This window comes from Canis lupus, chromosome 15, assembly GCF_011100685.1.
Source record: "Canis lupus familiaris isolate Mischka breed German Shepherd chromosome 15, alternate assembly UU_Cfam_GSD_1.0, whole genome shotgun sequence".
Taxonomy (NCBI): domain Eukaryota; kingdom Metazoa; phylum Chordata; class Mammalia; order Carnivora; family Canidae; genus Canis; species Canis lupus.
In genome coordinates this window covers 7,172,804-7,198,381 of record NC_049236.1, presented here as the reverse complement: position 1 = coordinate 7,198,381, position 25,578 = coordinate 7,172,804, and the positions used below count along the sequence as shown (strand labels likewise).

The following is a 25,578-nucleotide window of genomic DNA, read 5'->3' as shown; positions in this document are numbered from 1 at the left end:
AGAGGCAGGAAGGCCCGCTCTAGGTCTACGCCCCACGGTGGCGGCCGAGGGACACTGACCCGGCTGCGCGTCCTAACACACTTGCCCCACACAGAGATTCAGGGAGGGCAGGCCCAAGGGCACGGAATCACTTAAAAGGGGGCAACGGGGGTGGGGCTGGAGGGGAGCACCTTGGGACTCCAAAGATGGGGCCCCCGCAGCCGGGCCCTGGGAGGGGTGCAGCAGCTGGGACAGGCTTCCTGACCTAGCTGCAAGTCCCAAAACATCTCAGGCTGTGGGAAAACTCTGCTGCTATTGTTTCCGTGGCTTTTCCATCCCCCCGAGTTCTGCTTAGACAGATAATAAAACGACACATGTGCAGGACACGCAGAAGTGTTTCCGGAGACGCCGCTCCGGGGCCCTAAGGTTTACCCCACGTTGTTAGACTGCTCAGGTTGGGGGGTGGATAGTATACGTCTCAGACCTTACTGGGAGAACAGCGGTAGTCTGGGAGGCCAAATCAACCCCACGAGCACAAAAGCACGCTTAGAATTTCTTTTTAGAAGATAAAATGCCAGGTGCCTGGGTGGCCTCGTCAGTTACGCCCCTGCCTTGGGCTCGGGTCACGATCTCAGGGTCCTGGGATCGAGTCCTGCATCAGGCTCCCAGGTCTGCAGCGTGGGGTCTGCTTCTCCATCTCCCCCTCCCTTGCTCCTGCTCGTATGTGCGCGCTCTAATAAATGATCTTTTTTTTAATAAATAATCTTTTTTTAAAAAAATGCCAACATTTAAATATCAAGTCTCAAAATGAAAAAAAAAGAACCATACACAAATACCTAAATTCCTACCATCTTTTAGGGAAAAAAAAAAAAAAAAACCTAAAAATGTGGGCATCACTGAGGAAGCAGCATACACTGGAAGCAGCCACAGCCGCCCGCCCACGAGGGCAGCCCACCCTCCTCCTGGTTCCCGGCCTGCCTGCCCAGGACGGCCGCGGGGCGGCAGCACCAAGCTGCCACGGAGGCCCGCCCGCCCCGGCTCAGCTGGCAGAGCCTGGCACGTCCTCCGGGAACCAGGAATCCAGGAATCCGCCGGTGTCCCTAATGGCAACAGCACCTCCTTTCAGCACACCCTGGAGCCTCAGGGACGGCAGAGGAGACGAGACGCCAGTGACTCACTGCCTCCTGCCCTCCGGCCACCACCTTCCCCAGCTCCCCAGCTCCTCCCACGTCACAGCCGGCATCTCCATCTGTTCGGGTCCCAACTTCACCTGTTATCGCTGTCGAGCCTTGGTTCCCAAGAGGACAAACACCCTCCCCGGCGTTAAAGGACGGCGCGTCCCCCATCACGCGCTCCTCATTTCCTTCTGCTCACTTGGGTCAAAGGTCAGCGGACTCCAGCGGACCCCGGCTCTCAGGCCCCTTCCTGCCCTCTGCTCTCGCTGCCCTTCCAACAGCACCTGTAACATCTCAAACGGCAGCACTAGTACAAACGCCTGCAGCCACTTAGGAAAGACATTTGGCATCGTGCATCCAGACGCCTGAAACTGCTCATCCTCCTTCACCCAGAACACCATTTACTCCAAAATGCAGGAAGGAGCCCTGCGAGAGACAGTCCCTGCCACACCCACACTGGGGAACCACCAGAAATGACCCAAGCGTCCAGCCACGGGGAAACTGTCAAAAAAACAAAGTCCGTTTCCTTCCCACTTGATGGGCAGTGATGCGGCTGCTAAGAACAACTAGGATTATGAAGACCATGAGATAAGACAGAAAAATGACGACGTGAAACACTAGGTAAAAAAAAAAAAAAAAGAAGATAAAGTTAAATGGACACAGGTGATAGGAATCTTAAACAGTTATGCCAAGAGTGGATGAAAGGTAACGAGATGCTACCCTGCTGGCTGTACCGGAGCCCTGGCAGCGGGGCGACCCTTCCCAATCTCTACCAAGTGTCCTGGGGTGCACGCATATTACTTTTGTAGGGGAGAATGTATGTCTGCGTATGACTGAAAGATTTGACAGCAACTACTAAGCAACCTGGTCTACGCTGGATTCATATTTGGTAAGTCCTCGAACTCTCTTCTCATCATGATAAAAAGGCTCCCGGGGACCTGCCTGGGCCTCGGAGCTCTTGGTTAGAGGTCAGTGATTTCCGACCCCGCAATGCCTACACTTGCCTGACTCCTAAGGAGACCCCAACACCATCTGGAAGATAGGAGCACATCAAGACAGTTCTCAGATGCCACTTTAATCAGGTTTTGTACCATACAGTGATGGGGGGGTGGGTGTGTGCGAAGAATGAGACTGTTTTCAAGCATATCCCCCTGCCCCAAGGTACGCAGCCTGGGCTTCCAAGAACAGTAAAAGGCTTTCCTCCCCAGGGAGTCTCACTCCTGAGCTGACAGGACAGGATTTCAGGAAGCGTGAGAGGGGGGTGGGCAAGCCAGCAACGGGAGGCAGGCAGCTGGTTGCATTCTTCCCAGTGTGCACTGGAACTGGGCACGCAGGTGTACCTCCTAAGGCAGCACCCCAACCCCAGCCGCTCCCACGTGAGGCCAGGGGGGCCTCCCCAAAGAAACAGACAGCCGTCATTCATTTCATGACAGTCCTCCCAGCCGTGCGCCCGACGAGCAGAAGCCTGACAGATGAGCCTTCAGGCCAGCAGCACCCTCAAGGGCCTTCCTCTTCACCGGCCCCTCCGCTGCTCACACGTCTGCCTGGCCGGGTGGTACGCGAGGGGCCAGAATAAGCCATAAAGCAAATCAGATGTGGGTTCTGGAGCGGCGCAGACATGGTGGCAGGGCCGGTGGTGGCCCACAAGGGCCCACAGGGCTCTGTGTCTTTCGTTAATTCTTTTCCGGGCGGTTTCTGTTCAGGACGGCTTTAGGGGCAAATTCCAGCTTGTCCTTAAGGCTCACCACCTGGGTGTGGTCCTTGCCTAGCAGTTCATCCAGCTTGCGGTCCTCCCGGCGCTCAGAGATGCTCTTCTCCTCCTCCGCAGGCTGGGGATCCTTTCCCCGGATGAACCATTCCAAGTGGTAACCCACAGCCCCGACCACAAAGGCCACAGGAAACGTGACATAGGGAGCATAGGTACGCACCACGGTCCAAAGCACAGGCCACATGACATCTGCAGAAGAGCACAAGGCAGCGTTAGGGAGGAACCAGCAGCCCCTGTCCCATGAATACAGACGACCCTCCGGGGCGCTCCCGTCACCAGGCAGCCTGAGCATCCACCCCACGCAGAGTAAGGCAAGAGAGTGCCCTGCTCAGGCAGCGGTCAGGGCCCTGAAACAGTCTAGAAAATTTTGAAAGACGTAACCGTTAGGGAAAGGGGAAGAATCTCTAGGTTCCGTACTATCCTGTTTGACCGTTACGCAACCACATGTGGCCGTGCTCCCCTCGAGGGAGCCTCTGAGCTCTCCCGACGAAGATTCAAGCCTGTTACTGGCCCCAGGCCCTCCCTCCACACTTTAAACCAACATTTCAGAAACAGAAAAGAGCCTCCCTCTGCTCCACGCAGTTTCTCCGTGAACACAGCCTGCCACCCTCTTCCCACCAGGTGAGGTCCCACGGCCACTCTCCTGGCTCCACCATAAGTAGTTCCTCTGCCACAAAAAAGAATAAGAAGCGTCTTTAAGTGGCCCAAACCCTAACTCGTTACTCAACCATTCTGGATGTTAGAGAAATGATTTTTCCCCCCAATCTGAACTTGATCTTGGTAACAGTGAGACATACCTGGACTTTACAAAACGGGGGCTGGCCACACCTCTTTTAAAACACATTCTCGGGATCCCTGGGTGGCGCAGCGGTTTGGCGCCTGCCTTTGGCCCAGGGCGCGATCCTGGAGACCCGGGATCGAATCCCACATCGGGCTCCCGGTGCATGGAGCCTGCTTCTCCCTCTGCCTGTGTCTCTGCCTCTCTCTCTCTCTGTGTGACTATCATAAATAAATTTAAAAAAATAAAAATAAAAAATAAAACACATTCTCTTCAACCAAACCCTTCATATTTGCATAAAAAACTCCTAAAAGTGTCACCAACACGTTATACAGACTCTGAACACGACAGGGAGCGAATTTTTTCTGTAAAAAACACACTGTATAGGGATCCCTGGGTGGCGCAGCGGTTTGGCGCCTGCCTTTGGCCCAGGGCGCGATCCTGGAGACCCAGGATCGAATCCCACATCAGGCTCCCGGTGCATGGAGCCTGCTTCTCCCTCTGCCTATGTCTCTGCCTCTCTCTCTCTCTCTGTGACTATCATAAATAAATAAAAATTAAAAAAAAAAAAAACACACTGTATAAGCCTGTCGCCGAGAAAGAAAAAAAAAAAGGTAGAATGGTCCCAGAGCTTCCTGAAATGAATTAGGACAACATCAAAAAAAAAAAAAAAAATACAGAAACATACGGATTGGTTCACTCTAATGGCCATTTAGTCTCATGACGGTCCCCATTAATAATTACCAGTTACTATTCACAGGGCACCCGGCAGGCTCAGTCAGTGAAGCACTGATTCTTGGTTCTAGCTCAGGTCATGACCCTGAGGTCGTGGGATCGAGCCCCAAGTCAGGCTCCTCCCTCAGCAGAGTCTGCTTGTTCTCTTCCCTCTTCTCCTCCCCCCCTCTCCCCCTCTCTCAAATAAATAAAGTGTCTAAAGAAAAACGATTATCCACGTTATCATAATAACGGTAGCTACCGTTGACGGAGCACATACGTGCTCGGGCCACTTTATACACTGTACGTCCTTTCGCCCTCATGTCCACTGTGAGGCCGACGTCATCATCAGAGGGCTACACGGTTTGCCCCAAAGTCTCCACTAGAACATCATTCATTCCATTTGCACCTCTGTAGGTATTTCTGCGACTTAGTTTTCTCCAGTCCAACACGTACAAATGAAACCTCACCAACGAGAAAATGATCTTCTCTCTCTCTCTCAACTTGGTTCCGATTCTCTTTGGAGGAATCCCAGCATTCTGTGGACCCAAGACTGTAACGGACCATCATCAGGGGGAAACCCACAGCAGCTCCAAGGGTCCCCTCTGGGTCCCTTGTCTTAGCACCGGGCCCAGCGCCGCCCGGGTCACTCGCCAGTCATCAGCTGATTGTCACAGCACCTCTATGAGGTCGGAACTGTCAGCCCAGGTTTGTGCCTAAGGCCACAGAGGCTCAGGGACCTGATGTGAACTTGCCCGGAATCACCAGACGTGCTTTTGAATCCAGGCCTCTCCAAACGGCAGAGAGCTTGTGCTCGCTCTGGCAGCAAGAACACGCTGCAGACAGGTGCGCCGTGTCTGTCCAAATCCTGGACTTGGGGAGCACCTCCTGCAACTGTTGTTTGGTTTGTTTGTTTTTCCATCAACTTGGCACATCACCATCTGCAAGAGCTTCCCTGTAGGCAAACTCTGAGATTACGCAGAGATTTGCCAAATTATAAAACAGCAGAAGTCAATAAAAAGAACGCCCTGGGGCACCCGGGTGGCTCAGCAGTTGAGCGCCTGCCTTCAGCCCAGGGCATGATCCTGGAGTCCCGGGATCGAGTCCCATGTCAGGCTCCCTGCACGGAGCCTGCTTCTCCCTCTGCCTGCGTGTCACATGAATAAGTAAATAAAATCTTTAAAAATAAAATAAAATAAAATAAAAAATAAAAGGAACACCCTGAAGAACCTCAAACCTAATACACCACTTCCTCTCCTACCTTCATGGAGGTTCTCTGTACCTTAACCTGCACCCTAAACAGCAATTCTCCACGTGGATCCCTCGTTTGTTGTGAAACATCCCAAGCACAAGGCCACAACTCACAACATCTCCCACGCTCAGCAAAGATCTCTGTTGTCCCGACCCCCTTCTAGTGGTCCCCAGATAACCACACTCATCCCCTCGTCCAACACCTAGGACCACCTGCTCCGGGCCGGGCCTGGTGCCACGGCCCACCCCTCTTGGCTGCATTCCGCCCAGCCCTGAAGCTCCAAGAGGCCGAGGGCGCCCTGCCCGCCATCGAGGGCCCACCGCAAGCTCGCCGCCTGAATGCAGGACGGTCAAACGGCGCATGGGCATCATCAGTGCTGTGGGCCTCGGAGGGTGGCACAGCAGGTGCAGCCGCTGCAGGGCGGGCTGCAGGGTGGGTTGCAGGGCAGGCCACAGGGGTGAAACAGGCTGCAGTGAGCTGCAGGGCAGGTTGCAGGAGTGCGGCAGGGTGGGCTACAGGGAGGGTGGCAGAGGCGCAAAGGGCTGCAGGGCGGGCTCCAGGGTGGGCTCCAGGGCAGATTGCAGGGGCGTGGCGGGCTGCAGGGTGGGTTGCAGGGGCGCAGCTGGCTGTAGGGGTGCAGCGCGGGCTGTAGGGTGGGTTGCGGGGCAGCCTGCAGGGGTGCAGGGCGGGCCTCAGAGGGATGCAGGGCAGGTTGCAGGGGTGCAGAGGGCTGCAGGGCGGGTTGCACGGGCGCAGTGGGCTACAGGGCGGGCTACTGGAGTGCAAGGCAGGTTGCAGGGCGGCCGGCAGGGCTGCAGGGCGGGTTGCAGGGGCACAGCGGGCTGCAGGGGTGCAGAGGGCTGCAGGGCGGGCCTCGGAGGGCTGTAGGGAGGGCTACAGGGTTGCAGGGCGGGCCTCGGAGGGCTGCAGGGCAGGTTGCGGGGGTGCAGAGGGCTGCAGGGCGGGTTGCAGAGGCGCAGCGGGCTGCAGGGCGGGCTCCAGGGCGGGTTGCAGGGGTGCCGCGGGCTCCAGAGCGGGCCGCAGGGGCGCAGCGGGCTGCAGGGCGGGCCTCGGAGGGCTGCAGGTCGCCCCGGGGCGCCCTCACGCCTTCCCGCCCGGCGACGTCCAGCGGGCCGCCCGGAGGCCAGCGGGACCCGAGGCCCGGTCGCAGCTCGGCCCCCCGCGAGCCGCGGAACCAGCGGGACCGTTCGCACCCCCCCCCCCCCCGCAGCGGCCGCTCTCACCCACGCGCCCGACTCGGCCTCCGAGCCCCGGGAAGCCAGCGGCCAGGCCGGGCCCGCAGCGGCCCCCGCCCCTCCGAGGTCGCGGCCGGAGCCGTCTCCCTGACGACGGGCGGCCGCCGGACCCGAGGCTCACCCGCGCCGCAGCCGCAGCCGCAGCCGCGCTCCCGGTCCGGCCGCCGCCGCCGCTCCCAGCAGCCCGCGGGGCACCCCCGGGCCCCGCCCCCGGCGCCTGCGCCTGCGCCCTCGGAGCGCGCCGATTGGCTGAGCCCCGGCCAAGGAAGCTGAGCGTCGGCAGCGGGTCCGCCGCGCGGAACGGGGGCCGCGCGCCCCCTGGCGGCCTGGAGGCTTCCCAGCGACGTGCGCGGAGACCGTCGGTGCAAGGTCATCATCACTGGTCCCCAACACCCACAGACATGAATGACAGTGCTCCCTGCCTTGGAGGAGATGTCCTTAGCGGGCCATGGTGTAGAACCCGAGAGCTCTTCGGACGTGGGCCGGCTCTGGCCGGGTGAGCTGGGCAACATCCTGGCCCGGCCGAGCCCCCTCCGCGACCTCTTAAGCACACAGGTGATGGCACCTGCTTCCCAGGCTGTTGCAAAGCCTAGATGACACGGTGCGTGTTAAGGGCTGTGCCAGGCAGCAGCAGAGAACACGTGGTACTGCTGTCGGTGTACAAAGCGCTAAAGGAGAGCGAGGCCCGAGCTCTGCGTGACCCCTCATGTGGGGGGCAGCTCGCTCCCCCCGTGACCCCGCTGAGCCCTGGGCACACACCTACTGGATCACCGACAGCTGAGCTCCGAACAACCGGGCTCTGAAACTAGGTGGGCCCGCTTACACACGGATTTTATTTTATTTTATTTTTTTCAAAAAATGCATCCTGGAACTGGCAATGCATTTCCTCTCCCTTGGGATTTGCTTAACATTTTCTTTTCTCCAGCTTATTCTAGCGTAGGCATAGAGCACACACGTGCGTGTCACATAGAACTGTTCACATTACCAGTAAGGCTTCCAGTCAACCGTAGACTCTCGGTAGTTGGGTTTGGGAGGAGTCAGTTATGCGTGGATTTTCCACCGTGAAGGGGGGCACTGGGCCGTCACTGCTCGGGGGTCAACTGTCTAGAGATGAAACACCAAACTCGAGCTGTGTCGTGGCCCCACCAGCCTTGCCTTGGCCCCTTTGCTCCACGGGCCTCGGCCCAGCCTGTTTACTTATCTTTAATGGCACAGGCTAGACCCTTCCTATTCCCCCGCCGTGCAGACCGAACTCCCTCACATCTCTGTGCTTTCGTCCACCTGCAGTGCCCTCCCCATCTGTCTTTACCAAAGTAGCCCTGGCTCATGTTAAGAGCTTAAGGGACACCTCCAGAGGAGGCCTTCACGTGCCCCTCCTCTGTGACCTCAAAGGGGTCAGTGCGAAGCTCTGGCAGCGAAGATGGAAAGGAACGGTTTAGAGAAATATGTCGACACCATTATTTGCAGAACGTGTCTCCTAAGTGAACGTGTAGAGAGGAGAAGGGAACAGAATTTCCCAGAACGCTTCGCGTTCAGTCAGCATCTGACATGTGCTGGATACCGGGGAGGCAAAAATGACCAGGACCACCCCCCGCCTTCAGGAGTCCGGGGCCCAACTGCTGGGGAAGCGGAGGACTCTACCAACTGTCGAAGGGGTGTGAGAAATGGGACAACAGAAGCATGCATCAAAACACAGAGGAGGACCCAGGAAGAATCAGGAAGGGCTCAGCAGGGGAGCCCCCCCTTGAGCTGGGCCTCAAGTGATGGCCAGTAGCTCCATCAGACAGAACTGAGCGGGGCTTGAGAGCACAGACGTAGGAATCAAAAGTGCGTCCAAATCCTGGCCCTGCTGCCGGCCAATCTCAGAAAAGCTGTTTACACTCTTTGTTTACACAAAGGCAATAAGAGTACCCATCCCCTAGGGTGGTTCTGAGTCCTCCATCACCTAACGTGGATAAAATACTTGGCCACAGTACTTGGCACCTCCTAAGTGCTCAGTAAATGGTTGCTGGCATGTTTAGTGTCCCCCCTGAGTGAGTCCTCCTTCCGTAACGTCCTATGTCCACTTATGGTTTTACTTATTCACTAAGCCAAAAGCCTGACATCTTCCAAATCTCTCCATCTCTGCATTATCCCCGAAACCCAGCTTACAGCACCACCTGTACCTCCTGAATGCCTCTCAAACTCATCATCATCATCACCATCATCATCATCATCATCTCTTACCTGGACCACCTGAACTACTGTCTCAATGGTCTATCCACCTCCCATTACTCCCTACCGTCCATTTCCATTCTTAGCCAAAGGGTCTTTCAAAGCCTGGAATAAAACATGAAATCTCCAGCTTACACCTCCTCTCTTCCCTCGGGTCCCTTCTGGCCACATCTCCTCTGTGCCCTCTACACCCCCATCTGCACCTGCCACCTCCCCGTAGTCCCTGTTCTTCCCATGATCACACACACACACACACACACACACACACACACACACACACGGTCCCTTTGCCCGAAATGATCTTCCTCTCTCTTCCTCTGCTGCGAAACTCTAACTCATCCTGCAAGACCCAGTTCAAAAGGCCCCTCCTGCAGAAAGCTTTCCACACTCAACTGACTGCCAGAGGCCTCGTCCTCTGGGCATCTCAGCCCCTCTGGGAGAGGCCTCCCTTTGCGGGTATCATTCTGTTTATGCGCCTGGCCAGCTGGGAGCAACTCAAGCGCAGGGACTGGATGCAATCCTTCTCTTGTCCGTGGAGCCCAGCATGACTCCCCAGCCCTAACATCCAGAAACTCCCCACCACACCAGCTCCACATGGGGAGATTCAGACATCTGCGGCCAGATGCCCACTTGACTCATCCAGGAATGCCCCTGCATCCCTCTGCCCATCCCATACACCTCATGGTTCTCGGAAACCTAATCCAGTTTCTGGGAAGAGACACGGACCCCTAAAGAGCTGTAGAGTGTGGAAGTTAGACTCAGCCACTTCTCGGCTTCGTGATTTAGGGCAAGTTTTTAAACTCTCCAAGCCTGTTTCCTCACCCGTAAACGATGGTAACAACAGTATCTGCTTCAAGGGTGGCTCCGAGGATCTTCTACATCAAACCTTGCCCGCGGCCCGGTTTTAGAGATGAGAAAACTCAATCTCAGGAAAAGTGACCCAGCCAAAGACTGACTTGGCAAGTCTAGGGGAAACAGACAGATGGGCATTTCCAGTGGAAACTTTTGGACGGTCATCCAACCTAAGCATTCTCCAACCTGGCTGCCCATCAGAACCGCCTGGCACAATTGTTACAAACTCATTTGGGGGCAGAGAGCCTATTCACAGTCTTGGACCAGGCCCAGGAATCTGGTTGGGATCAGCTCCAAGCTGACTCACTTTCGGGAATTTGGATCACATGGGGCTCCTCTCTGCCTTCCAGCGGGCCCATAGAAGTGTGTACATACGACCTCTTGCTTTTCAGGCTGTCGCCCACACTGGCCCATAAAAGAGCTGTTCATGCCACCCTCCCGTTCAAAAGCCTTCCATGGCTCCCCACGGCTCTCACAACCCAGACCCACCCTCCTCACGTCCACCCCAAAGCCCAACACGGCCATGCCTCTGCACTCCTGATGCTCTTTCTCCTCCTGGCCTTTGCACGGCTGGTGTCTGATCTTGGAACATTCTTCCCAGCCCTGGCCGGCCTCCAGTGGCTCTTTCCAGCACTTGCTCTTATTCTGCAACTGCTTGTTTACTTGTCTGCCTTTCCCATAAGACAGTAAGTGCCATAAGAGCAGAAACTACACTTGTCCAAGGCTATCTCCAGGTGCCGGCCAGTGCCAATAGAGGTTCTTGATAGACGCCTGCTGAATGAAAGAATGTGACCTGGCCAGTCCCGTGTGGCCCAGAAGGGCAGCCAAAGCCTTGGAGGGCTCTTGTTCCTGCCCCCCAGGTGATGCATCAACCCCAAGTTCTGCATGGGGTTGCCAAACCACAAGGCGGGGGGGGGGGGGGGGGGGGCTGCCATCAAATCCCTTCAGGGCTCAGAAGAGCCGTAGAGCTAAAAGCTCACAGTTTGGCATTAGAGAGACCCGGGCCCGCCACTGAGCCCTGACTGTGACTCTGGACAGGCCGCGGAACCTCCGCTGAGCTTAGCTTTCTCACCTGTCATACGCAGGAGCTACATTCAGGTAAAGCACCAGTCCCCTTGCATGCCCCAGGGCAAGCATCCCATAAGCATTAGCCATCATACTAGCTCTGGGCTGCTACCTGGCTTCCCAGGAGAGTCCTGTTCTCCCGCCGCCTTGCCCCAAAGTGCCCACGTGGGGGGAGGCATCAGAAAATGTGCCACCACTACATTGAACCTCGTTTCTGCAGCTGATCAGGAATGAGGGCAGCAGAGGGAACCCAGTACCCATCTCCGTCCTCCCGCCCTGGGCCCCTGGCCCAGCGCTCTCCCCAAACCCAGCGAGGGGCCCCTTCCCCTCCCCCCTCCCCCCGCCGCCCTCCACCCCGGGGCTCCCAGGCGGGTCAGAGGTGGCTCCTTCCGGAGAGAGCAGCCGGCTCGGGTGCAGTTCTGCCGTTTTATTTTTCCTGGGATACTCAAGGGGATGTGGGAACAGCCACAGGTGTGGTGGGGGGAAGCCCCATCTCCCCCCCAGCAGCGGGGAACGGGAGAGGCCCAGGCGCCCTGGTCCTGGGTTGGTCCAGCCACTGCGGTCCCTGGGCCCGGCGGGCTGGGGGCGGAGGGCGCAGCCCCGGGGGGGCGGCAGGCTCCGGGGTGGGGTTCGGGATTCTTCATAAAAAGCCACGAAGCTTGATCCCCACGAAGCCCAGCCCCGCGGGGTGGGGGGGTGGGGGACGCAGAGCCCAGATGGGGGACCCGGCCCGGCCCGGCCCGTGGAGGGGGAGGGACGTGATGGCAGAGATGGTGCGGGGCGGGGGGGCGGGGGGGGCGGGGGGGGCGAAGCGTCGGACCAGGAGGGAGGGGTCCGGTGGGGGCGCAGGGCGGAGAGGCACGGCCCCAGCCCGGCCCGGGCGCCTCCGCGGGGGTCGGGAAGGTAAAAAACCCACGAGCGCGGGCGGGCGGGCGGGCGGGGCGCGCGGAGCCGGCGGGCGGGCGCTCGGGCGGCCGCGTTCACAGTGACCTCGACGCTGGGTGTACAGTACGGGCGAAAACCGCGGGCCCGGCGGGCGGCCCGGTCACAGCCTGGTCTGGGCCTCGGGGATGTAGATCTCGATGCTGTCGGCGCTCTCGGTGGCCGAGCTGTGGCGGAAGGACGCGGCGCGCTTGGCCGCCAGGAGCCGCTTGCGCGCTTCCTGCCGCTGCCGGTCCACCGAGTCCAGGGAGCGCTCCTTCACCGGCACGCCCCGGCCCCGCGGGGGCTTCTTTGGTATCGGCGGAGGGACCTTCTTCTCCTCCTGCGGGGGAGGGCGGGGGGTCAGGGGAGGCCGCGGGTCACCCCCGGCCCGGCCCCGCCGGCCCCGGCCCCGCCCCCGCCAGCTCGGGCCCCGCCCCGCCCCCACCGCCCTAGCCCCGCTCTCTCCAGCCCGGCCCCGGCCCCGCCCCCGCCAGCCCCGGCACCGCCCCCACCGCCCCGGCCCCGCCCCCGCCAGCCCCGGCCCCGCCCCCACCGCCCCGGCCCCGGCCCCGCCAGCCCCGGCCCCGCCCCCACCGCCCCGGCCCCGGCCCCGGCCCCGCCAGCCCTGGCCCTGCCGCTCCCCCATCCACAGGGCCCCCCCACCGCCAGCCCCGCGAGGGCTTCTTTGGTATCCGCGAAGGGACCTTATTCTCCTCCTGCGGTAGGGCAGGCTCAGTGGAGACCGCGGGTCACCCCCCCCACCCCCACCCCGCCCCGGCCCTATCCCCACCCCGGGCCCGCCCCTATTGCCCCGGCCCCGCCCCGCCGCCCCCGGGCCCCGCCCCCTCCACCCCGGCCCCGCCCCGGCCCCCACCGCGCGCCTCCGACGCCCGAGCCTGGGATCGCGAACCAGGCCAAAGCGGCTTTTCGCTACAAAGGACGAACCAGGGCGCCCCCCGGCGCCGACGGTGTCCCCCAAGGGCTGGCTCCAGGGCCGCGGCGGGGAGGGGGGTGCGGCCCGACTCAGGCAGGGCAGCGGGCAGCGGGCTCGCTCCCAGGCCTCGGGGTGCCCTCCGCGCCTGGGTCCAAGCCCGCTCTCCTGCAGCTCTAGGGATGCGCCCTCCGACCACAGCCCGCGCCAGGGGGCAGCAGCACCCCCCCCCCCGGGTTCTGGGGGCTCAGGCAGTGACGAGCACAGGCCCCAGCACACGGCAGCGGTGCAGTCACCATCACGGCTCCAGGACTGCCTCTGCTGCCCTGAGTGCCCTCTGCTCCCCCCGCCCCCCCAGGCCGGTCTGGCCTCTCTCCTGAAGGCGCTCTCCCCCTACCTTAGGCTCCAGGAGTTTCCAGCTGTTGGCCTTGAGTTGCTGTAGCTCCAGGAACTTGAGGGTCACATCCTCGATAGAGAGCTGCAGGAGGTCCCAAAAACCCGCCAGGTCCTGGAAGGTGGGCACAGGGAACGCAGTGGGGTCCTTCCGTGGGGGGAGACAGGAAAGACAGCCGGTCAGGAAGATCTGCACCCCAGCCAGGACACAGAAAGCCCTATCCCTGGGAAGGGGCGGGCGGGGTGGGGGGGGCAGGGAGGCAAGAGCGAGCCCAGCCTCTGCATCCTGGGCACAAGCACCGGCCGCACCTCCAGGCACACACCTGCGGTGAGCTCCGGCCCACGGGCACTCACCATGCTTTGCTGACACAGCCGGAAGAACTGCTGAACCTTCTGGGACAGGAGAAGCTGTGTGCTGCCCACGGCGCTGCGGATCTTCTCCAGGACTGGAGAGCGGGAGGGGATTCAGGGGAGGGACCGATGCCTCGCCTTTCCCAGCCTCCAGGAAGCCTGCCCTGAATGACTCAACCTTGCCTTATCTGGCACCGTCTGTGTCCTCGGGCACCTCCCCGCATCCTCCGGGTCCCCACAAGCAGCTCAAACCCCACCTCATCAAGAAGCCTGTATCCTCAGACGCCACTGTTTCCTCATACGAGCTCCATCTCTTAAGCACTCATCCTCCCATGTCCTTCTCTCCTCCCATGACATGGAAACCAGCCCCAGCCTTGCCCGTCAGGCTCGCCCAGGCACTACTCAATGACCACCCAGGGGCAGACCCTTGTCACTCATCGAGGAGTCCCGAAAATGTCATGCGTCTTCCTAGTCACTACCTCATCAGCTCAGGGCTGTGTGCCCCTGGATGGACCTGCAGGGAAGGGCCGTGGCCGTGTCCTGGGGAATGACCCTCCTTCCCCTAGGCCTCGCACAGTGACGTGACGTTGTGCCCTGCCTGGCCCCCTACTCTGCAGTGTGTCCCGCTCCCTGGATCAGCCCTGGACTCCACACGGGCCAAGTGGGAGCAGCGCCCCTGACCCCCGTGGCCTGGGTGACCGGGACGTCCAGCATCTCCTAAGAGGCCCGGCCCTTTCTCCTGGGCCCCCTTCCCAGACCCGCCTTGGCTGCCGCAGCCGCTCCCCGCCTCCTTCCAGGGGCTCCCAGCTCGCCCTGCTGCCAGGGGCACCCATGGAGATGCAGGCTGAAGAACCGAGCCACGGGAGGCCCAGTGAAGCCCACCCGGAGGGCAGCCGGCCCCCCACTCGCCACGCAGCCCATGGAGCCCCCCACTCACTCTCCTCGGGCAGCTCGTAGTCCTCCGCCTCGCGCTCCATCTGCTGGCACCAGTGCTCCAGCTTCTCCACCTCCGCCCGCAGCATCTTGATGAACCACTCGCCGTCCCGTGGGCAAGGGGACGTGCGGCCTGAGTCGGGGAGGCTACGTGAGCCGCGCTCCATCCAGGAGTCTCGGCGGCTGGCCCCGGGGCCAGGGGTGGGGGCGGGGGCAGGGCCGGGCGACCCATCGGTGGCCGGCGGCTCATACGGCAGTGGGTAGCCCTCGCGGTAGGCCCACTGGCCCTGCGTGTGGACCGTGCGGAAGACTGAGTAGGTGGGGGCCCGGGGCCCGGGCTGGGGCTCAGAAGCGTGCCTCTGGAAGGAGCGTCCAAACTGCAGGGCCTTGTCTTCTGTGGCCACCGTGGCCAGGCCGGCCAGGCCCTCCAGCTCCAGGTCCGCCTGCACACCTGCCGTCACGCTGTTGGAGCGCTTGAACCTTGCCCGCCTGGTGACAGAGGGGGCCGTCATCTCCACCCCTGCCTGGCCAGCCCTGCCCTCCCCTCCCAGCCCAGGCCCTGCAGGAATGGGAAAAGGGAAAAGCCACCTCCAACGTGAGGACACTAACCCCGGCCGCTCGCTCTGGCCGTCCTCGCAGGTGGGCACAGACGCCTGCTGTGCCGCCTCTGGACAGGGCTGACGTTCCAGTCAACAGCCTGTCCTCCGCGGGCAGAAAGGATGCTGCACACGGCGGCCCGACTGGACGCAGCCAGAGCCCGGGAGCGCGACGGCCGGGCCGAAGCCGGACAGTGGGGCACAGCCGAAGGGCCACGGGGCCGGGGAGGCGGCTCTCCACCCACAGCACAAAAGTATTTCAGCATTTTAACAAAAGAGCAGAGTTTGCTGACAGCATGTGTCGCTAGCTTACACCACCTGCATGGCTCTGTCTCCAGCAGGGAGGCCCTGTGGTCACCCGGCTACCAAGTAGCTGAGCCAGGAGCTGGACTCAGGGCTGCCACCGCCACAGCCCAGCACTTCCCACACCCTTGCTGCTCCAACGCCAGGAAGAGCTGCCTGGCCTCGGAGGGGAGCCCCGGAGCAGGGAGGAGCCTGCAGCTGAAAGGACGTCCCCCTGGGGACCCTGTGGCTCAGCCCAGCCTGGCCAGACACAGTCAGCCAGCGCCAGTGTTGCTGAATTAAGTTGTTGGCAGGAATGACAGGAGGCCTGGAAATTTCTTGTCTATGAGTTAATATGCAAATCCTCTGCAACACAGAAAGTCAACTGGCCTTGTTCTTTGTCATCCCGCCCCCCACCCCCAACCAACTCAGTTCAGCGTTCTTGCCTCTGCAGAGCCTGCTGCCCCTGAAGCGCGGGGCTGCGGTCAGACAGTCCTTGAAGAAGTGGGAGGCAGCAGACGGGAGGGCGGTGGGGAGGGGTCGACGCAAGTTTGATGTCTGGAAATGTCAGGACCATAAAATAAAGCACCCATGTGTCTTAAGCCACTTGCACCCCGTTATGGCCTAAAGAGAGCAGGACTCGGGGAAGGGGGCAGCTCTTCGGGGGGGGGGGGCAACTTCCAGCCTCCCCAGAGTCTCCAACTGCCACAATTTCAGCCTTGCGCTGGCTGCCCAGGCCTCCTCTCCAGGCCGCCTGCCTTGCCTGCCTGCTTCCCTCCAGCTGGCGGGCTGCCTGCTGGGAGCCTGTTGCCATAGAAACCAGGCCCAGAAGGATGCTGCAGGACCCAGGAAAGAGAGATGCACTCATGTGCAGCCTCCAACAAGCCCTGTGTCTCCACCCCCACCCGGGGAGGGAGAGAGCACGAGAACATAGCCACATTGCCTCCCACACGGACTTCACCCCGGTCTTCACCCCAGCATCCGCCCTGTCCTGCCCTGGTCAGGACTGGAACCAGCCTCTGCCCTCTATGGGATCAGGCTCCTTTCGACATACCTCCGTCTCCACTCAGCACCAAGGAAGAGCACTAGATGGGGAGTCAGATCGGAGTTCTGATGCTGCTTTTGTTGCTACATGCCTCTGGGAAGTCCCTCACCCTGTCTACGTGCGTTTGTAAAATATACCGTACGGTACATACGATTAGGTATAAATACACGTGCGCACATGTATACTACTAAAACGATGGGAATGGACCGGTACTCGCCAAGGTACCTCCTCTCTCAAAAATCACAGCTTGCATATTGTCCCATCAGGGACTCACCAGTCCACTCAGATCTGGGGCCGTCGTCCCAAAGCGGACCCCCCTGCCCACCTCACTCCCCTGCCTGAAACCCTCTCGTGAGCCTCCCACTGCCAACAAGATAAAGTTCAAGCTTCCTCTGCTGGCATTCACCCAACACCAGCATCTACACTGGAAGCAGTCGTCCTCCCCAGCCCCATCCCGCCTGCATCCTCCTTGTTCCCCAAGTAGATTCTAGTGGGCTGGACTCTAAGCCTTCACCTGTGCTATTCCCCATTCTCAAATGGCCTTCCTCCCTCCCCGTCCATTCCCGGCTCCCGTCCTCTCTTCCTCTGTGAGCCTGCTGACTGCCCCTGTCCTTCAGCCCCCTGCCTTTGCAGCCTTTCACCCATCCTCCCAGGGTCCTGAGGGGATCACATTCTGTCTGGATGGAAGCAGGCCACGGGGTCCAGAACAGAAGCAGCATACGCGCCCCAGGCTCCATGGTCCTCAAGCCTCTACCTCAAGGAGGCCCCTTCACCATGTCCATCTCGTGGAAGATCAAAACAAGTTGAGAAGCTCGGGATTATGAGGAGCGCAGTCTTCACCAGGACTCCTAGCCGGGGGCCAGAGATCGGCACAGGTCCAGCAGGAGCCAGTCAAGCTTGGGCAAGTGCTTTTGAAAATCACCCATTAAGAGACTCTTAACCATAGAGAACAAACTGAGGGTTTCTGGAGGGGCGGCAGGTGGGGGTAACGGGCATCAGGGAGAGCACCCGATGTAACAGGCGCGAGGCGTTACATGTAAAAGATGAATCCCTAAGCTCTGAGACCTGAGAGCTGATAGCTCTGAGACCAATACTACACTGTACATCAACTAACTTGAACCTAAATAAAAACTTGAAAGAAAAATAAAATTTAAAAAAAATGTAAATTAATAACAAAACCAGCCGTGAGAAGCAGCTGGCTGGCTCAGTCAGTGGAGCGTGCAGCTCTTGATGTCAGGGTCATAGGTTCCAGCCCCACGCTGGGTGTAGAGATGACTTGAATGACAAAATCTTTAAAAAAAAAAAACTAAAGATAAAAATAAGTAATCAAACCAGCAGCATGGGACATGATCGCCCAAGAAAAGAGCCATGAAACAAAGATGCAGAGCCCTGGGGAACGTGGACATTTCAGGGGCAGGTGGAGATGATGTAGCCCCAGCGGCGTCTAAGCCAAAGGAGAAGAGGATGGAAACCAGGACAAAGTCAGCTAAAGGCCAGCAGGGAGGGGACAAGGGTCTCAAGAAGGGTGTGAGCTGTCAACATGGGAAACATAGCCCACGGAAGATGTCCACTGATTTGGCCAAATGGAAGCCACCGGCAGCCAGGGCAGGAGTCAGTCTGGCAGAGTCCGAGGGCGGACGCAGGGGACAGAAGGTCGTCAGGAGGGACAACTGAGCAAGACAATTCAAAGAGCTTAGCTGAGAAAAGAGGAAAAGGGGAGACAGTGTACCTTCCAGGAAGGTTATCTGTCAGTGAGCTCTCCATCTGGGGGGGGGGGGGGGGATTGTTCCAAGGGGGAGGAGAGGGATGCTTGATTTAGGATGGTTCCCCCGCGCCTTGCTCAAGAGGATGGAAGCTGCGGGGACCGCAGAGTCACACTCCAAGAGGTCCACAGCCTAGTTCCTGGCAGCTCCGAACAGGTCGCCTTCCACGACAAAAGGGCCTTTGCAGATACGACGACGCTAAGGGTCCCGAGACGATGGGAAGAGCCTGCACTACCCAGGTGCGTCCAGCCGAATCACAAAGGTCCCCATAAGGAAAGAGGGGGACCCAGGCTGGGATGTGGGGACTCACCCTGCCACCGCGGCCCCAAAGGCGAAGGCAGCCCACGAGCCAGGGACAGTGCGTAACCTCGGACACAGGGGAAGGTGACGGAGGGAGGATTGCTCCTGGGGGTGCCGAGGGCGCCGGCGCTGCCTACAGAGTGGCGTTAGCCCTGTGAGGCACACTCAGGCGCCCGAGCCCTGGGGATCTGGGACAGTAAGCACGTGTTGTTCCACGCTGGGGGGCTGTGGCGGCCCCACAGCCTCGAGGGGAAACCACCAACCTGTAAAGGGAAACCGGTCCGAGGTCGCGGAGAAAGAGGCCGGGGTCCGAGGACCGGCCCTCCGGGGCTGCATCACCACCCCGTCCATGCAGGCAGTCGCGCTAGCCCGAGGGTTCCAGTCAAACCGTACTCAGTCCCCCTCCCGGGCCAGGCGGTTCCAAGCGTGGTCCAGCGCGGTGGTGGGGGCCGGCGTCTACACCCCTGCAGCCCGTTCCAGGACCGGGGGTGGGGGGGCGGCCCTACCTGGGGAGACACCGCCTCAGCCTCAGGCAGGACCGGTGGCAGAGGTGAGGGAAAGGAGGCGGGGAAGTTAGGGCTCGGTCTGGACATGGGAACGGGGGGGGGGGTCCCCACCAGGCGACCCCAATCCTTCCGAGATGTGGATGGACATTTGGGGGCAGGGGTGGGGGGTCAGGGAGGAAGCGAGAATGAGCAGCTTGGGGGGTGGGGCTTGTGCCTCAGTTTCCCCAGCCACCAGTGAGAGCAGTGCACAGGACTGGCAGGAGATAACGGACGTCAAGGACTGAGAGTGGCGCCCGGCCGCCCTGTGTGACTGTCACTGGCCCTGTGGGGAGGCGGGGAGCTCTCGCCAGAAAAGACAGGGAGCTGGACAAGCACGACGGCAGGAACGCGCCTGGAGAGCCCGCGAGGGCACCGTGGTGATGCGTGGCTGTGATGGCCGCTGATCACTTGCACCTGCTGTCACCCGGCACCTGGATCGACACCCCTTTCATCCTCCCCAGCACACTGCGTTCTGGGTGGCAATCTGCATTGGTCTCCCCTATAAATAGAGCCGTTCCCCACACAAGTGCTGGCTGAGCGGTTGGGTGGGGGGTGGTGGCAGGGGTGGCTCGGCTGGAAGGCGGGATGCAGGGACCACCGCTCAGCCCCCAGGACCCATCCGTCCCTCCTCGGTAACAGGATCCCACAGGTTTAAGTTGCACACACGGCCATGCCGAGTAATGATTCTTTCACCCGCCTCCCGGGTGTAGCCCACACGGCCAAGTCCTAGCTCGTGGGACATGAGCATGTCCTCCCCGCTGGCCGGAATGCAGACGCGACAGCTGGACTCCAGCAGCCGTCCGGGAACACGAGGTGGCAGCCGAGCACCAGGGAGCAGTGAGAAGACGGGAGGGGCCTGGGTCCCGCCGCCGCCCAGCACCCACCGGCTCCCACCCACCAGACTCTGCACCTCTTCCAGGCCAGAGGGACGTAGACATCTGTCCTACCGGGGGTTCTCCGTAACTCACAGCCAAACCTAATCCTAAGGACAACAGATGAGGCTTTGGGGTGCCGCAGTCCGGGGCCTACGTCCCTAATTTCGTTCTGGACCTGGCAGTGTCCGCTGGCATCCTCGCCACGGCCGTAACCGCAGGATAGAAGCCGCCGCGGCTGCGAATCATCGCTCACCCGTAACCGTGCCCGTCACGGTATTTTCTCCCCAAGCTTTTGAACAAGGTCGAGGAGGCCTCACCACTCCTCGTGACGGTGGGGTGACAGTGGCCACATTCCCGATGATTCTGGAAGTTGTGGCGTGGTGACTTGACGGAGACGTCTCTACTGGGATTCTCCGAGGGATGGCACAGGGTGCTCTGGGAAGGAACCGGCTGGTCCCCAGAGACACGAGTCCAAGGATCGGGGAACAGCCAGCAGCTGCCACGAGGTTTCGCTGGGAATACTTGGGCGGGGGGGGACAGCGACCGCCCAGCAAAAGCACAGCCAATGGCTGCCTCTCTCGGGAAGCAGCAGAGGCTTAAACATAATGGGGGGGGGGGGCGCGGGGGGCTCAGTGGTTGAACTGAGCATCTGTCTTCAGCTCAGGGTGTGACCCCGGGGTCCTGGAATCGAGTCCCGTGTCGGGCTCCCCTCAGGGAGCCTGCTTCTCCCTCTGCCTGGGTCTCTGCCTCTCTCTCTGTCTCTTGTGAATAAATAAATAAAATATTTTTTTAAAAAAAGAAGCCCCGGAGCTGAGGGCGGCGCCCACATCAGGGCTTGAGGTCTGCCAGCGGCGCACCTGCTTTCCCAGGACTGTCCTGGGACTAGGAGCTCATGTCGACGGATGCTCCCCCCGCCGGGGCCCAAGGGGCTCTACTCTTTCGGAACCTGCCATTCCCAAGGCCCCAGACACGGCCGTGAGGCGAAGGAAGGGCAGTGGGGAGGGGGCGGCTTTCCTACATGGAATTCTCCAGGGGGCCCCATTTGGGCTCAGCTGGTTATAAATAGGATTGTTAGGTAAAATACAGGACTCGCCGTGAAATTTGAATTTCCAATAAAGAACAGATTTTTCAGTGCGTCTCGTGCAATATATGGGGACTACTCGTACTGGAAATGCTTTCACGGTTTATCTGACAACCAAATTTAACCGAAACTTCTGGTGGCTTTTGTTTGTTCTTTTTTTGCTAAACCTGGAACTTGAGATAAGGTCTTGGTAGGGAAGATCCAGAGGTTAAAAGGTACAAGGGGATTCCCCACAGTTAGAGTTTGAGGAAAAAAAATCCTACAGTCTCTATGTTGTTAAAGGGCCCAGGAAGAGTCTTCGAATACTTGGCAAGGACATTTGTTTGACGCCTTCCTTTACCCTGGCCCGGAGTATGCAGAGGCTGGGTAGACAGGTGCAGTGGGATGCCCTGCGACAGTGCTGGCGTGCTCCCTCCCACCACAAGGCCTTAGCGCATGCTGTTCCTTCTGCCTGGAACACTCTTCTCTCCCACTTGCACCTTGTTAATTTTTGTTCACTTGGTTAAATTGTGTTAATCGTTCACTGGGACCTCTGCCCAAATGTCACTTCCTCGGGGAAGCCCTGCCAAATCCCTCCGACTAGGCCAACGCCCCTCTCACCGGGCACAGACCTCTCCTCTATGGCACCACCACGGCTACACATCTGCGTCATTTAGGAGCGTCTTGGATTAACACGGCAGCCTGCTCCACGGGGCAAGGGAGGCCTGGCCCCACTTACCTCGGTATCTTCAGTGCCTGACAAAGTACTGGACAAATAATAGGGATCCAATAAATACCCGTGGACAAATGAATCTTGGGTGGGGGTTAGGTGCAAATAGAGGTAAAGACGCACCAACACCCGTCCCTATTTATTTATTCCTAAGCCAGGTCGCCACTGACGATGGGCACCGGGACAAGCCCACTGGCAACAGGCACAAGGGGCAATAAAGCGGAGTTCTTCATCCAACGGGTTGACGGGGGACACACTGAAAGATGGAAAAGGAGACGCCCTTGCTCCCTGGCAGTTTGTACGCCCGGCGTGCAGAGAGAGACAGTGAGACGGGAGCAAGGACAAGGGAGTCCAAGGAAATGGGACGGCAGCAGGTGGGGGCTCCTGGATGTTTGCCCAGAAAGGCTGCTGGTAGTCGTGGCTCGCTTTTGTGTACCATGTGGGGCATGGCGTGGGGTACGTCAGACTTAAAATGCCAGGGACATAAGGGACAGAAAGGACAGTGCAGGTGGATAACTAGGGACGCCTGCATCGGACCAGCAAGGGAGCCTGGCCAGAGAGATGCGCCAGATTTCTTCTCTTCCCACCTGTCACCCCCGTGGGTTCCCAGTGTGATCACCTGTCCCGGGCAATCCAGTCCTTCAGACGCTTATCCAACACCATCTCCCCCTCCCCAGCTCCCCTCAACAGGACCTCACGAACACCTACACGGGAGCAAGGGAGACCCCACTCTCTGCCTGTCCCTGCCCTCCTGCAACTTCACTTCAAAGGGCTCCTCCAATCGGTCCACTTCTCTCTGTGTCTGTTGCCATCAACCTAATCCGGACAACTGGGCAGTACGGTAGACGCAACGGACTCGAGAAGCTCCCGCTCACACACCCGCCCACCCCCAAACACGTGGAGATGCTGGATAAAATAAGGTCCAAAGGGGTCCCCGCTATAGTGTGCGCCACGCTTGAAAATAGGAAGAGAGAAGGCTTCGGGTGCTAGAAACAAAGAGGAAATTCGAAACCTCTTTGGGAAATTCCCAAAAAGGAAAGACAAACCTAAATCCGAAGTGAAAGGGACTCTAAGCCAAGTGAGCCAACGGGGATATTGGGCCAGACATATGCTAGAGGCTAGATGGTGATGCCCAGGGAGGGCGAGAGGGGAGCCCTCACACCTGTGCACCCCGGGGAGCTGGACGGGGACCCCGTGCAGGAAGCCAGCAGCCAGAAAAGGGTCCATTTCACTTACAAACGTGGACTGGAAAACTCAGGTCACGCTTCGGGAACGTGGCCGGGAAGTAGGATGCTGAGAATAAGAGCATTGAGGCTGCTTTGGTGTGTGGGTGTGGGTTCCAACGAGCACCGCCACTGAAACACAGAAACTTCAAGCTGAGACATGAACTCTAAAACTGGTCCTAAGCTCGGGCCGTATTTCGGCATGAAAAACACTGAACCATGAGGAAGGAGTGGGCGGTGGCAGGTGATGGTGCATGCATAAATTGTTAAAACGTGGTTGTAAATCTGAACTACTAAACCATAAAAGATTTAAAAAAAAAAAACCGAAGTGATTTGGCAGAATTTTTTTTTAAGAGCTATAATCAGAATACTAGACAAATACAACACGGGAGATGGGAGGAGGGAGCTAAGAAGGAAATTAAAGTGTTCCAAGGTTCTTGGTGTTTGCCTACGAAGGATGGAAATACTATTTTTAGACTTTATCAGAAAAATATTAAATTAGGCATATTTTCTAAAAATTTGAGGAAAAATCACTACCAAAATGTAAATGTCCAGTAGAAGGATAAAGAGAAATAAAGTAAATGTGATCAGTTCAATAGAAGGCAGAAAAGTAGAGGAGGAAGAGGAGGAGAGCAAAGAAAAAGCATGATAGAGGACTCGGCTGGCTGTCGGCGGAGCACGCAGCTCCTGACCTCGGGGGTGTGAGTTCAAGCCCCGTGTTGGGCCTAGAGCTTATTTGCGGGGGGGAAAATAAACAATGAAGAAAGAGCATATCAAATAAAAGATTTTTAAAGAGATAATAAAAATAAGTCCAAATAAATCAGTAATGAAAGATATAGATAAATTGATTAAATACATTTAGTAAATTTCAGCACAAGTAACAGATCTGAAACATAAGGATAAAGGGAGGATGAAAATCAAAGGATGATAAAAGATATTTTGGGAAGTTACCAAAAGAAAGTAGCCATAATAGCAAAATCAAGCAAAACAGACTTTGAGGCAAAAACCAGTAGGAAGGGGGAATCCCTGGGTGGCTCAGTGGTTTAGCACCTGCCTTCAGCCCAGGGTGTGATCCTGGGGTCCTGGGATCGAGTACCATATCGGGCTCCCTGCATGGAGCCTGCTTCTCCTTCTGCCTGTGTCTCTGCCTCTCTCCGTGTGTCTCTCGGGAATAAATAAATAAAATCTTAAAAAAAAAACCCAATAGGAAGGATGAAAAGCAGCCTATTTATGACAAAAGAACCAACCCATGAAAAAGCTATAACAATCGTAAGCCTGAATACATCTGAACAGAACTCTCAAACTAAAGAAAAAAATAAAATAAAATAGAATAAAATAAAAAATAAAGAAAAAAATTAATAAAATTACCAGGGGAAATGACACATCCAAAATCATGGTGAGACTTTTTTTTTTTTAAGAGAGAGTGAGTATGGCAAGGGGTGGGGGGGCACAAAGAGAGAGAGAATCTTAAGCAGACCCCATCATGCCCAGCGCAGAGCCCGTCCGAGGGTGCCACAACCCTGAGATCATGACCTGAGCTGGAATCAAGAGTTGGATGCTTTGGGGACACTGGGTGGCTCAGCAGTTGAGCATCTCCCTCTGGCTCAGGGTGTGACCCCGGGTCCTGGGATCGAGTCCCACATTGGGCTCCCTGCATGGAGCCTGCTTCTCCCTCTATCTGTGCCTCCGCCCCTCTCTCTCTCTGTATGTCTTTCATGAATAAATAAATAAAATCCTTAAAATAAAAAAAAAGATGCCTTGAAAGTTACACACAGCACTCCCACATCGCGTTGGCTGAAACCTCATCGAGGGGCGGCATCTAGCTGCAAGAGAGGCAGTGGTCTATGGTCGTAGTTGGGGAGCAACACAGTCAGCAGAGCACAGAGCTCAATACAGGGTTCTTGTGGCTAAAGACAAAGAAACATGGACATATGGAACTCCAGCAGTTTTTGTATAATCTTGATGTATTATTTTTTATAGATTTTACTGAATTTTTGAATAGCTATTGCTTTAAGAGTTCTAAAAAAATATCTATTTATTTGACAGAGAGAGAAAGAGAGGGAGTGAGTGAATGAGCACACGCAGGGGAAGTGGCAGGCAGAGGCAGAGGGAGAAGCAGTTTCCCCCGGAGCAGGGAGAGCCCAAGGCAGGACTCAATCCCAGGACCTGGGATCATGACCTGAGCCAAAGGCAGACGCTTACCCGACTGAGCCACCCAGGTGGCCCTCCTTTAAGATTTTTATAGTCTCTGTTCATAAGTAATATTAGCTGACGATTTTGCTCTATTGCAGTTATTCAGTTCGGGTATTTAGGTTAGGCTGGACTCCTAAAATGAGTTTGGTAGCATGCTCTGCGTTTCTGTTCTTTGGAACAATTTGTGTCAGGTAAGAATGATCTATTCCTTAAAGGTTTGGTAGAGGTTGCCCATAAAACTGTCTAGGCCCGATGCCTTTTGGGAATAGGAGAAACACGGGGAATCACACAGCTTTAGTTTCTTTTGTGGCTATTGACTTATCCTATTTTCTTTTTTTAAAAAATATTTTATTTATTTACTCGTGAGAGACAGAGAGAGAG

At 58.0% G+C, this 25,578-nt stretch overlaps 2 protein-coding genes across 5 annotated transcripts in view; both read right to left on the bottom strand.

Annotated features, from left to right (window-relative positions):
- Positions 1 to 2,208: 2,208 nt before the first annotated feature.
- On the bottom strand, positions 2,209 to 7,091 carry SMIM12 (small integral membrane protein 12). Its single transcript, NM_001313885.1, is given in 2 exon segments — positions 2,209 to 3,111; positions 7,044 to 7,091. A coding segment is annotated over 1 exon segment (279 nt). The 5' UTR covers positions 3,107 to 3,111; positions 7,044 to 7,091; the 3' UTR covers positions 2,209 to 2,827.
- A 4,902-nt stretch (positions 7,092 to 11,993) lies between these two features.
- Positions 11,994 to 25,578, bottom strand: part of DLGAP3 (DLG associated protein 3) — a 61,184-nt gene continuing 47,599 nt past the window's right edge. For all 4 annotated transcript variants that reach the window (XM_038557971.1, XM_038557970.1, XM_038557969.1 and 1 more), the window contains 4 exons: positions 14,590 to 15,074; positions 13,656 to 13,747; positions 13,306 to 13,449; positions 11,994 to 12,317 (listed from right to left, as the gene is read on the bottom strand). In XM_038557971.1, the coding sequence (XP_038413899.1) occupies positions 12,099 to 12,317; positions 13,306 to 13,449; positions 13,656 to 13,747; positions 14,590 to 15,074 (940 nt within the window). In that variant the 3' untranslated portion in view covers positions 11,994 to 12,098. The remainder of the gene's footprint in view (positions 12,318 to 13,305; positions 13,450 to 13,655; positions 13,748 to 14,589; positions 15,075 to 25,578) is intronic.